General features: G+C 45.7%; 1 protein-coding gene across 2 annotated transcripts in view; it reads left to right on the top strand.

Moving 5' to 3' along the window:
• DCX (doublecortin) overlaps nucleotides 1–12930 on the top strand; it is a 74445-nt gene extending 61515 nt beyond the window's left edge. For both annotated transcript variants that reach the window (XM_054388595.1, XM_054388594.1), the window contains exons 5-6: nucleotides 10360–10454; nucleotides 12874–12930. In XM_054388595.1, coding sequence (XP_054244570.1) covers nucleotides 10360–10454; nucleotides 12874–12930 — 152 coding nt within the window. The remainder of the gene's footprint in view (nucleotides 1–10359; nucleotides 10455–12873) is intronic.
• The last annotated feature ends 857 nt before the right edge of the window (nucleotides 12931–13787 follow it).

The raw sequence follows: 13787 nt of genomic DNA, 5'->3' as shown, positions 1-13787 counted from the left end.
TCTGTAATCTGTGGAATCTTGCCCAAGGAAGAGCTTCAAGGCTTCTATTTGGGGATTTTTGTGTATTCTGAAGGCATTTGGAGTGTAATATTGCTAAAACCAAAGCAACAGAGACAAGAGACATCTCCAACAGCAGAGTGACTGCATCATGTGCTCCACACCTTCCAACAGAGGCAAGGCCAGTGGATCAGAGACCACTTCAGCAGCCTGCACAATGTAGTGCAGTCCGTCCTGCCAGAGTGACCTCTCAGGTTATGCAGGTGAATGACTATGACTGTGTGGCTTGACACTGTGTTAGCCATCCTCACAGACTGTGCATCACCCTCTCAGCTGATTCATCAGCCTGGAAATTCCCTGTGTAGGGATCTGCCTTCTCTAACAGATGATCTCCATTCATCTTTGCTGTTCTTTATTCCTTCTAGTTTTAGCTGTGGACTTAGCAATCTCCTCAATGAGAAACACAGATGCCACTCTAACTAGCTTGTGAGAGAGTGCTACAGAGATAGTGTACTGCTGGCTGAAGTCTAGGTTTCCCTGAGGTACCCAAATCTTCGTCCCTGACTGTGGTCTCTGGGACTACTTCTGAGTCAGAATGACAGGAAAATACAGAGGGAAATATATGTAGAAAGTCTGTAAATCTGGCATTGAAAAGGAAGCAGCTTCTAAGCCCTTTAAGCGCTCCCATCACCACTGAGACTCTCAGACTGTCTTGTTATAGCAGTTCCAGTAGTGAGCCACCTAAGTAATTGGTCAGCTCCCATTCCAGAATAACAAGGATTATCATGGAGCAGCAAAGCACACATGAAATATTTTGTTATAAAACGTCAGGACAAAAGGCCCAGCACAGAAGCGCAACCACACTTGAGGGTGTCAGCTCCCAGCTGCAGTGAGCTGAGTTCACTGGTTGAACTGCTACCATCTGCCAGAGGTAATTTGCCTCCTGCTTGCATGTGTCATGGCCTCACTGTGAAAAGCTCAATTCCCTCTAGGCAGCGAGAGACCTTCAGCTCCAAGGATATTAAAAAAATGAGGTAGCTAATCCACAGAAACATGTTAAACACCGTTTTCTTCCATGGTGCTTTCATCTTTTCATTTACCATACAGTCGTTTAAATGAATGAATGAAGGAAAAATAAATGAATGAATGAATGAAAATTAAATGAATGAGAAGAATGAAGAAGTTTGGTGGTAACAGACCACAGTTGCTGTATTCCCAAGGGGAATCCTTTCTTCCTTCTCACATTAACCCCCAACCCATATATACACCTCAGTGCTAGCAGTGCATTTCTACTTTGATCCAGCTCTTCCACCAGCCACTGTGCTGATCATTCCGTCATGGGGCTGTTTGCACCCCTTGATTCTATTTGACAGGAAGGCCCTGGCTGGTTTCCCAGTAGTTGTCACTCTGCTTCCAATATGTCCCTTAGTTTCCCATCTCTGGTACTGGAGCTGTGATACAGTCTTTCATCTATATCCTCCACCTAACTGCCCCAACATGGCACTTCCAGCAAGGTGTGGCTAGCAAAGTACAGCAGGATTTTACCTTTCCCTCTACAAGAATGTATCCAAGTGCCTTTCTCTTCTCTGTTTCCCAAACACTGGCTGGTAGAGCTGAACTAGTTTCTCACACATCAGGTGTGAATTGAGGCTGGAAGGGATTGCTGTCTCTACTTGGCCTTAGTTAAGCTTGAGCTGTTGTGGTTTCATATAGACTGAACAAGCTGAGAAAGACACAGGCAAAGTAGACAAAATCCAGACAAAATTTCCTAGCGTTCAGAAACTGCTTTGGGAGGAAAGGTTGAAGGAAGGGGATTGATTCAGCTTGGGAAAAAAAAAAAGAAGACTGAGAAGGGGTAACTCTCTTCAAATGCGTATGAAATATGAAAAAGAGAGTAAGGATCAATTTTCATGTGTGTCTGTGAAGAATAGGATAGGGCTCTGGTTTAATCCTTAATCAAGAACATATAGATCAGATATCTAGGAATGTCTAGGAATTATTATTTTCAATGATAAGCACCTTAACAACTGAAGCAGGTCTCCTAGGGAGCCTTGAAGTGCCTGTCAGACTTGGCACTTTTAAAAAATAAAATCTCTGTTGACCCAAATATATCTGATTTCACTTTAGAGTACAGAATTAGAGTTACTATGCTTCTGTGGTTGTTTCTAGCTACTATTTCTCTTTCTGTGAAATCAGAGTTGCTAAATGACAGAGCTTACAGCAATAAAATCCAGACTAAACTACACCTGCAGTATATCATCCAGTTCCTTCTCCTAGCATGACAGAGGAAAACTCAGCCTAAGTATATGTCTCTGTGCTGCTGCTGTAGTTTGTGAGATTTAGATGCATTAGGGTCAGCATGAAGTTTGACAAAATTTCTTTAACAGACCACTCCAATAAGAAGTCAAACCAAACATAAGACAGAACTAAAGCTCAGGGGGGAAATACAGGAGAGAAAATAATGATGTCATTTGCCATTACTACTTTGTTATTAAAAGATGAATTTATCTTACAGTAATTCACAGAACAAAGAGGGGCTCAGTGGTAGATGAGGAGACAGGAGATTTTATAGGTTTTAAAGCCAGCATGATCCAGGTGCTTTGCAGTACAGAGCCACAGGTACCTGAGCTGGAATCTGAAAACATCTCTCCCCAGCTTTGCCTGTGAACAGGGCTCTGAGGCAATGCTGCAGGACTTGAATTTCTCAGTCCTCTAATGGAAGGGTTTGAACAGAGGGACAAAAGCATATTCAGAAGGCAGCAGCAATTATCAAAACAGATACAGACTGTCAGTCTGTCCTGACTGCAGATCTGGCTCCCCAGGGTCATTATATATGAATGTGTTAAAAAGGCAGCAGATGTCTTTTGGATTGCACACAAGATAGAGCAGCTTGTTAGCCCACTTGTGCTTCCTTACGTTCTGCTAGCTGGCAATCCACAGCAAACATGCAGCAGAGAGGTCCCCCTCACAAAATGTGATGGGAAAAGGGTGCCAACACTGTGGAGCAGAGAGCTTGGAAATTAGGACCCTAAGCATAGGATACCTGTGCAACCTCAGTTCTTCACTCCTTGCAGCCCAGAAAGCCAATCACATCCTGGGCTGCATCAAGAGAAGCATAGCCAGCAGGTCAAGGGAGGTGATTCTCCTCCTCTACTCTGCTCTGGTGAGACCCCACCTGGAGTACTGTGTCCAGTTCTGGAGCCCCTATTACAAGAAAGATCTGGATGTGCTGGAACATATCCAGAGAAGGGCCATGAGATGATCAGAGGGCTGGAGCACCTCTCCTATGAGGACAGACTGAAAGAGTTGGGGCTGTTCTGTCTGGAGAAAACAAGGCTCTGAGGTGACCTTCTTGTGGCTTTCCAGTATCTGAAGGGGGCCTACAAGAAAGCTGGGGAGGGACTTGTTAGGATATCAAGTAGTGATAGGACTAGGGGGAATGGAATAAAGCTGGAAGTGGGGAGATTCAGGCTGGACGTGAGGAAGAAGTTCTTCCCCATGAGAGTGGTGAGAGCCTGGAATGGGTTGTCCAGGGAGGTGGTTGGGGCCCCATCCCTGGAGGTGTTTAAGGCCAGGTTGGATGAGGCTCTGGCCAGCCTGATCCAGTGTAAGGTGTCCCTGCCCATGGCAGGGGGGTTGGAACTGGATGATCCTTGTGGTCCCTTCTTAATTGTTGCTCCTGCTGCAAAATTCTTTGTATTTGTGATGATATGGCGATATACATCCATCTCATTCAGTTTCTGATGTCACAGCTGTTTTTTTCGTTAATGCTCATAAAATATTAACATCCCTGTTGTAGCCCTTGAAAGTCTCATTGTATTAGGCAATTTCTCTCCTTCCCTGCAGCATACAAGAATGTGGAAGGGAGTTGGATATGTGGGAACAGGCTTTGCAGCCCTCTCCAGTTGAGGGGAGCAGTGGAGGATGGATACAGGTCCCTGTCAGGGGAAGCAAAGGGAATGCACCCCGACCCTCTTCCCCTCCCCCGCTGCCCTTGAGCAATAAGTATGGGACTCTGCAGGCTGAGGGCAACATGGACGAGAAGATTGTAGAGGAACCAATCAAGGAGATGCCAAAGACGAAGCAGCCCCCCCAAACCTTAAGGACCAGTGCCACAAAGAAAAAGAGAAAGGCTATAGCTATTGGAGACTCTCTCTTGAGGGGAACAGAGGGACCCATATGTCGTCCCGACCCATCCCATAGGGAGGTGTGCTGCCTACCTGGGGCCCGGGTGAGGGACATCACCCAGAGGTTACCTAAACTAATCCAGCCCTCTGACTATTACCCATTGCTGGTAATTCAGGCTGGAAGTGAAGAAATTGAAAAGAGCAGCACCAGGAAGATTAAAAAGGAATTTAAGGCCCTTGGGAAATTGATTGACGGGGCAGGAGCTCAAGTGGTGTTCTGCTCAGTTCCCTCAGCAGCTGTGGTGTACACTGAGAGGAACAGGAAAACCCACACCATCAACAGTTGGCTTAGGAGATGGTGCCAGCAGCGGAATTTTGGCTTCTTTGATCACGGGGCAACTCTTACTGCACCTGACCTGCTGGACCAAGATGGGTTGAATTTATCTAGAAAGGGTAAGAGTGTGCTGGCACTGGGGTTGGCAGGACTCATTGGGAGGGCTTTAAACTAGGTCTGAAGGGGGTGGGTGTGGAAACCAGTCTCCCTGGAGAGGAGGGAGGACCACACAAACTGGTGAAATCAGCAGCCCAGCTGAAGTGCATGTACACCAATGCACACAGTATGGGCAACAAACAAGAGGAACTGGAACTCTTGGTTCACCAGGAGAACTATGATGTAGTTGCCATCACAGAAACGTGGTGGAACGACTCTCACAATTGGAGTACTGCACTGGGGGGTTATAAGCTCTTTAGGAGAGACGGGCAAGGGAGAAGAGGAGGAGGGGTGGCCCTGTATATTAGGGAATCCTTTGATGCCTCAGAACTTGAGGTTGCAGAAGAAAGGGTTGAATGCTTGTGGGTTAAAATCAGAGGGAGGCCGAACAATACTGACATCCTGGTTGGAGTCTGTTATAGACCACCCAACCAGGACGAGGAGGCCGACGAGATATTCTATAAGCAGCTGGAAGCTGTCTCAAGATCATCAGACCTTGTCCTTGTGGGGGACTTTAACCTACCAGACATCTGTTGGACACTTAATTCAGCAGAGAGGAGACAGTCCAGAAGGTTCCTAGAGTGCATGGATGACAACTTCCTGATGCAGCTCTTAGGTGACCCTACCAGGGGTAAGGCTCTGCTTGATCTGCTGTTCTCAAACAGAGAAGGGCTGGTGGGAGATGTGATGGTTGGAGGCTGTCTAGGGTGCAGCGACCATGAGACAGTGGAGTTTTCAATATGCAGGGAAATAGGGAGGAGCAGTAACAGAACCCTCACTTTGGACTTTCGGAGGGCAAACTTCAGCTTGTTCAGGCAACTTATTGGGAAAGTTCCCTGGGTAACAGCCCTTAAGAAGAAAGGGGTCCAGGATGGTTGGACCTACTTCAAACAGGAGCTCTTAAAGGCACAGGAACTGGCAGTTCCCACATGCCGTAAGACGAGCCGGTGGGGAAGACGACCGGCCTGGATGAGCAAGCAGCTCCTGAAGGATTTAAGGGAAAAAAAGAGGATTTATCGCCTTTGGAAAGGGGGGCAGGCAACTAGTGATATGTTTAAGGATGTTGTTAGATCATGTAGGAGAAAAATTAGAGAGGCAAAAGCACAGTTAGAAATTAAACTGGCCGCTTCCGTGAAGGACAACAAAAAGCATTTTTATAAATATATTAATGCTAAAAAGAGGGGCAAGAGGAGCCTCCACTCTTTATTGGACGTGGAGGGTAACGTTGTAACTAAGGATGAGAAGGCTGAGATTCTAAATACCTTCTTTGCCTCCATTTTCAACAGTAAGGCAGGAGGACTTCAGGGTAACTGGCCTCCTGAGCTGGTTGATGGGGTCAAGGAGCAGTGTTGTGCTCCTGAAATCCATGTGGAATAAGTTCGAGACTTGTTGAGTCACTTGGATATTCACAAGTCCATGGGACCTGATGGGATCCATCCTAGGGTGCTGAAAGAGCTGGCAGATGAGCTGGCCAAGCCTCTCTCCATCATTTTCCACCAGTCCTGGCTCACTGGAGAGGTCCCAGAAGACTGGAAACTGGCCAATGTGACACCCATCCACAAGAAGGGACGGACAGAAGAACCTGGGAACTACAGGCCTGTCAGCCTGACCTCAGTGCCAGGGAAAATCATGGAGCAGATTGCCTTGGGGGCAATCCCTGTGCACCTGAAGTATGGCCAAGGAATCAGGCCCAGCCAACATGGATTTAGGAAGGGCAGGTCCTGCCTCACCAACCTGATCTTCTATGATCAGGTGACAGCCTGGTGGACATGGGGCAGGCTGTGGATGTAGTCTATCTGGACTTCAGCAAGGCCTTTGACACTGTCCCCCACAGCAAACTCCTGGCCAAGCTGTCAGCCTGTGGCTTGGACAGCAGCACTGTGCTGGGTTAGGAACTGGCTGGAGGGCCGAGCCCAGAGAGTGGTGGTGAATGGTGCCACATCCAGCTGGCAGCCTGTCACTAGTGGTGTCCCCCAGGGATCAGTGCTGGGCCCCATCCTGTTCAATATCTTTATTGATGATCTGGATGAGGGGATTGAGTCCATCATCAGTAAATTTGCAGATGACACCAAGCTGGGAGCAGGTGTTGATCTGTTAGAAGGTAGAAGGGCTCTGCAGAGGGACCTTGACAGGCTGGACAGATGGGCAGAGTCCAACAGGATGGCATTCAACAAATCCAAGTGCCGGGTGCTGCACTTTGGCCACAACAACCCCATGCAGAGCTACAGGCTGGGGTCAGAGTGGCTGGAGAGCAGCCAGGTGGAAAGGGACCTGGGGGTACTGGTTGACAGCCATCTGAACATGAGCCAGCAGTGTGCCCAGGTGGCCAAGAGAGCCAATGGCATCCTGGCCTGCATCAGGCATAGTGTGGCCAGCAGGAGCAGGGAGGTCATTGTACCCCTGTACACAGCACTGGTTAGGCCACACCTTGAGTACTGTGTCCAGTTCTGGGCCCCTCAGTTTAGGAAAGATGTTGAATTGCTGGAGCATGTCCAGAGAAGGGCAACGAGGCTGGTGAGAGGCCTTGAGCACAAGCCCTATGAGGAGAGGCTGAGGGAGCTGGGACTGTTTAGCCTGGAGAAGAGGAGGCTCAGGGGAGATCTCATTGCTGTCTACAACTACCTGAAGGGAGGTTGTAGCCAGGAGGGGGTTGGTCTCTTCTCCCAGGCAACCAGCACCAGAACAAGAGGACACAGTCTCAAGCTGTACCAGGGGAGGTTTAGGCTGGAGGTGAGGAGAAAGTTCTTCTCAGAGAGAGTGGTTGGCCATTGGAATGGGCTGCCCAGGGAGGTGGTGGAGTCACCATCCCTGGAGGTGTTCAAGAGGGGATTGGACGTGGCACTTGGTGCCATGGTTTAGATAGTCATGAGGTTTAGGGTGGCAGGTTGGACTCGATGATCTTTGAGGTCTCTTCCAACCTTCTTGATTCTATGATTCTATGATTCTATAATTACATCTATTTCATAGAATCATAGAATTGTTAGGGTTGGAAGGGACATCAAGGATCATCTAGTTCCAACACCCCTGCCATGGGCAGGGACACCTTACACTAGATCAGGCTGGCCAGAGCCTCATCCAGCCTGGCCTTAAACACCTCCAGGGATGGGGCTTCAACCACCTTCCTGGGCAACCTGTTCCAGTGTCTCACCACCCTTATGGTATAAAACTTCTTCCTAACATCCAGTCTGAATCTACCCACTTCTAGTTTTGCTCCATTCCCCCTAGTCCTATCACTACCTGATATCCTAACAAGTCCCTCCCCAGCTTTCTTGTAGGCCCCCTTCAGATACTGGAAAGCCACAAGAAGGTCACCTCAGAGCCTTCTCTTCTCCAGACAGAACAGCCCCAACTCTTATCAGTCTGTCCTCATAGGAGAGGTGCTCCAGCCCTCTGATCATCTCATGGCCCTTCTCTGGACATGTTCCAGCACATCCAGATCTTTCTTGTAATAGGGGCTCCAGAACTGGACACAGTACTCCAGGTGGGGTCTCACCAGAGCAGAGTAGAGGAGGAGAATCACCTCCCTTGACCTGCTGGCTATGCTTCTCTTGATGCAGCCCAGGATGTGATTGGCTTTCCAAGCTGCAAGTGCACACTGGTGGCTCATGTTGAGCTTCTTATCCACCAGCTCCCCCAAGTGCTTTTCTTCAGGGCTGTTTTCAAGCCAGTCACTGCTCAGCCTGTATCTGTGCTTGGGATTGCCATGACCCAGATGTAGGACCTTGCATTTGGTCTTGTTGAACCTCATGAGGTTGTCATGGGCCCACTTCTCCAGCCTGTCAAGGTCCCTCTGGATGGCATCCCTTCCCTCCAGCCTGTCTGCTGCACCACACAGCTTGGTGTCATCAGCAAACTTGCTGCACACTAACTGTTAGGTGTTCTTCCTATTTGTGGAAGAGAAATTTGGGTTCTTTGTGGACTTGCTAAGTGGTATTCTTCATCTTAGGAAGGATTCCATCCTACCTCGGGATCAGTGACAGCAGGATATAAAGAAAGAAAGAAAGAGATATTTTAGAAATCAAAGATGGTTTCTGGCTCTTGCAGATATGAGTAAAGTTGTGCTCCATGTATTTTTTAATAGAAAACCCAAAGTCACTTGTTGAGAAAAATGTAAAAGAAAAAGCTCTTTTTTTTCCTGAATTGCCTTCATTATATGGTATATAGTGAGCAAATTCTAGGTTTCTTCCCCCCAACCTTGAAGGCAGCTTACTCTGTAGAATTGGAGCAAAGTGACAGCTGTCAGGTCACCGTGCATGGACCCATGTGTAACACTTCCTGGCTTTTTATATCTAGGCTTTCCCTTCACCAATAAAGAATGGTCAGAGTGGAAGGTGGAGCTGATGGGTCACACTGTTCCCCAATTATCTGTAAATCATTATTTCTAGCATCTTTTAAGAAACATCAATTTCTTCAGCAAGGTGCATGTGCAATGGGGAACGCATCTGTGAACAGCCTCCTCCACCAAGTAGTGTCCTCTACATGGAAATGATGGATATGGAGACCCACATCACCATGGATCTGTTGAGTCTGAGCTGCTTTAACACAGCAGCAGCTCCTCCTTTGTCCTGTGGCTTAGAGCATATTTCTTTACAATTACTTGAATTCACATGTGTGATCACATGTGGAGTAGTGGTAGCATAAAAATCTTAACTGTCCCATATTCCTCATGAGGAGACAGAGGACAGAGAAAAGCAACGAGGCTGTCTCAAATTTAACAGAAGAGCTATGCTAGTTTTGCTCTTAAACATGCAGCACCTGCACGCTTCTTACTCTATGATACTTTCCATACTTCTTAGGTGTCCTCCACTCAACTACATGCTAGAGTAACAGTATAGAGAGGTACTGGGCACTTAGAGAGCTGGACAACAAGCCTGGATCATTACATGATTGTCTTCCTCTCTCTGTGGGAAACATCCAGACAATTAAAAATGCTGTCTTTAAAAGGTGTGGGGGTCTGTGCAGTTTTCTTGAGGGCTGGGAAGGGAACACTACTGCCATTTAAGGAAATGGCAATCAGAATATTTGAGATTTAGCTTTGTGGCTTGTGCTGAACATGTTCACATCTGGAATAGGTTTTGGACATGTCACTTCCTGTAGACTCAATAGGGATATATTGTTTAACGCTCCTAAGGCCCCCAGCTTGTTGCTGCTTGGATAGCAAAAAGAAAAGGCCAGAAGAGATAATATACTTGGACACAGCCAGCATGAGATGGAAATTCCTTCCCCCAAGTAATGCTGCTTCTGCTGATGGAACTATGTGTGTACAGTCCTGTCTGTATCCCTGGAGGTGACACATAATCTGTAAATGTCCAAGTTCACTATGTGTATGTCCTTATGAAATGCCTAGTGACACCTGGCAGTTACCAAAGGCATTAGCTTACATCTTGCATAGGATCCAGGATATATGCAGCCTCTGCTTTCCACTCATGCCCCTAAATGCCAGCTGGTTTCAACTGTGTTAAACTGCTTAAGAACATAGAAATTGTCTTTCTGTTTTTTCCAGTGATGCATATCCTAGATCAATTTGGTGAATATTTGTAGTGCAAAATTGCTCCTTCAATGTATTTTGCATTTCACTGTATTTTACCTTCTGCTACCCTGGACAGCTGAAACAAGTTGGGTGAATAGCCATGGTGTTTGCTTGGTTTTGTTCTAAATTATTTGATACCTTCCATCTCCCCAAAGGAGAAAGAAGATCTTCCTCTTGCTTGTCCAATTGCTAGCTTCTGTCTTGTTTTCTGACAGCAAATGGAACCTCAAGCAGTCAGCTGTCTACACCCAAATCAAAGCAGTCCCCGATCTCCACACCTACCAGCCCAGGGAGCCTCCGTAAGCACAAGGTATTATGTTTCTTATACCTTACTACAGATATTTCTTCTCCCTTACTACAGATGTTTCTTCTCTCACCTATGCATAACGTGGCAAATATTCTCTGGAAGCACAACTCCTTATGCTGAAACAGGAGAATTTGGCCCATCGCCTAAAAGGGTTGTCACTATGGGCTCTAGCAAGATGGTGAACAACAAATCATTGGGCTGTTTCTTCCACTGGAGTCATTAATGTGTGCTGGAGATCCATATGGATTAGAAGAGATTACCCTGAACTTGTATCACTATCTCAAAAAGTTCACAAGTATGGGTATGATCTTCATATAAATCCTTCTCTCTTGAAAAGGTTCAAGTGGTGGGAAATCTGGTCTGCTAAACAGCAGAAGACATGCAGATATTACTGAAGCTCTAAGACACCATTTATGATGCTTCTCAAGTTTTTGGGGTTTGTTCCCTTAATTAAGGCCATGCTCTTTTACAGGAACAAGTGATTTTTTTTTTTTTCCCAGCTGGTGCAGTAATTGTGTTCTGGTACAATCACTGGTAGGAAACAGGATGTCTAACAGGTAGCATGGCATCCTCACAGAGATCAGCAAACCTCTGCTGGCTCACAAGTAATGCAGATATTGATTTATTTAAAACCTCTAGCAGCAGTCACAGCTTTTTCTGTCCTGTGACTTAGTGTCATTCTGCACTGAGTCCGTATTGTCATTGCCATGGGTTGTCTCTTTTCTGGAATGGCCACAGTGCTGCTTCCAAGTCCTTACTTGATAGAGAAATGGGAACTTGGACATAAATGTGAGAGGATGTCAGTGGGTTTTTTCTTTAGTAACCAGAACGTCCCTGTCAAATATGACTGGGAAAGTATTGACTTGAAATTCTGGAAGAGTCATGAAAAAACACTGATAGTTAGTGGTGAGGTTTTGCAGTGAGGCAGCCACATTAAATTCCCTGTGGTCTCCATCATGTGGGTTGGACTCATTTTCTTTGAGGATGTACTTTTCCTCAAAGTGAGGAGTGGTAGCAGTAGCTGGATTGAAGTTGTCATGGTAGTGGAACAGAGAATGGAGAGGTCAATGGGAAGAATCCCCAAAAGTCCAATGGGCTTTGGATTACACCTCTCACACATAAGATTTTTGAATTGCACACCTTGGGTCATGGGGTTGAATGGTCATGGGGAGCCTGAGGTGGATTTCTGGCTTCTCAAAAATCAGATCTTGAAAATATTCCAAACATATGGAGACACTGTAGTCACTCAGCTTTATTTGACTTTCTTTGATAAAGGCATAGTTGAATCCACATGAAATCTGTATTTTCCTTAAGACTTCACTCTGGTCTCAGCTGCTCCATGTGCATCTGAGGAAACACATCAGTTTTAGTACAATGGGTCCAGATTTACTAGGAGTATATAACTGAGAACAGCATCTGGCCCATAGTCTGACTTCAACAATTGTTTGTGTGTATTTCAGGATTTTTTCCTGGTAAAGACAAGTCAAACTTACCTTCTTTAATGGTGTATGCACGTTTTCAGCTGGCTGATTTATGACCTTTCCAGTGAAGCCCCCAGAACATTTGTAATAGATGGTGATTGCTGAGGGCTGATGACTGCTGAGCTCTCCACTAATTTAATCCAATCAGCAAACAGGAATGTAGCATTTGAGGTTACCAGAATATTCATGCATCATTGTCTTTCTCCCAGGAGCAATTTCCTCCTCATGCTGAAATCACTATTATTTCTTTCCCCTAAAGTTCCTCTGATCCTCCAGATCATTGTGAATTCCTTTTTTGTGTATGTGGGATTTCTTCATTTTGCACACAGTTATTACCTATGTGTGGGTTAGAGTTCAAAAAGGTCCCAAGAGTGCTTTAGCCCTTGAGCCAGTTGGTGCACCTCATTCCATGCCAAACTTTAAGGAAGTGGGATAAGAAAGAGACCTTGGGAAAGTTTTACATTCAGCATTTGATCCAAATAGTAAATTTGGGTTTGTTTTCTTAACCGTTCTAATCAATCAGAAATTACTTAAAATAAAGGACAAATCATGGAAAATATGATTCTCCTAGAGATATTTCCTAAGGGTAGATGTCAAATCAAGGTAAGGCTTTACTGTGGACTTAGGTTCAAAGAGACCTGTTTAAGGAAAGGTCCTGCATGTGCTATAATGAGCACATGGATCCAGAAGTGATAAAAATTACCTCTCAACTTCTCACTGAAGAGTCATCTTTCTTCTGCTATCAGGAATTCCTTGTTCCACTGTGCAAGTAACCTGCCTTGAATTTAGCCTGGAACTACCTGGGCAGCTGGTCACCAGTCCAGTGCACAAGTCTCCTACCCTGTCCCTCCAAAATGCCTGGAACTGGACCATTCCACTTAGGCATGACCAAAGGTGGAAAGTGATTGTGTGAGTTAACATTTTCTTCTTTCTTCCTACAGGACTTGTATCTGCCCCTGTCTTTGGATGACTCTGACTCCCTTGGAGATTCCATGTAAAGCAACAGGAAGCTAAATGTCCATATTGCAAGCTATGTTTAGGATACAGTAGAGTACTTCTGCCCAAATAAGCAGATAGGTGACTGATGCTTTCAAAGCAGACAAAGGACACACAGTTGTATGTCATTTTTTTTCTGTGATTTATCCTCCGTGCCACAAACCAACACCTACCAGTCTACAGAGATAGAGGGATACCATTCTTCTAAGTCACAGGGGTGCAAAATGGACATTGTGAGCAATTTGGGGCCAATATGCCAATGATCCTCTGCATTTCCCATTTTCTTCTATTATTTCTTCTACTGCTGCAACTCTCATTTTCTTAGTGATAGTAAAGTAGCTCCCCTATAAGCGTGCAAAGGGGTCACTTGCTGACTGGTCTGCAAGCCCAAGTAGAGCAAATGATCTTCACCTGTCCAAACTGCCAGCATTTGCCAGCTCACTGCTTCTCACCTGCAGCCCTGATTTTAGTATCTACTTCCTAACTAGTGTTGGGTTCATTCTGTGCCAGCAGGAGCTTGAGCAAGACTCAGAGTGATTGCAGAAGATGCTAAGTAAGGTTAGTACAATAGTGATTCAAATATTGGGATTTTTTTAATGGTATTTTAATGATTAAGCAAAGAAATGTGGGTCATCTGAGTTATCTGGAGTGGAACATGTTCCTCATGTGATCCAATGATCCTGCTAGGCTGGTAACAAGTTTTACACCTCCCCTATGGTATCTCTCTATCTCTCTTTGTAACAGCAATGCCTTCTGAACAGCCAACACTGAAAACACTGTGAAATTTTGTTTTCAGGTTTGACACCCTACAGGTCACTTTTTATAGCAAAAAAAAAAAAAAAATCAATACACTTTTTAT

This window comes from Indicator indicator, chromosome 17, assembly GCF_027791375.1.
Source record: "Indicator indicator isolate 239-I01 chromosome 17, UM_Iind_1.1, whole genome shotgun sequence".
In the NCBI taxonomy this organism is placed as follows: Eukaryota; Metazoa; Chordata; class Aves; order Piciformes; family Indicatoridae; genus Indicator; species Indicator indicator.
This window is presented reverse-complemented; position numbering and strand designations above follow the sequence as displayed.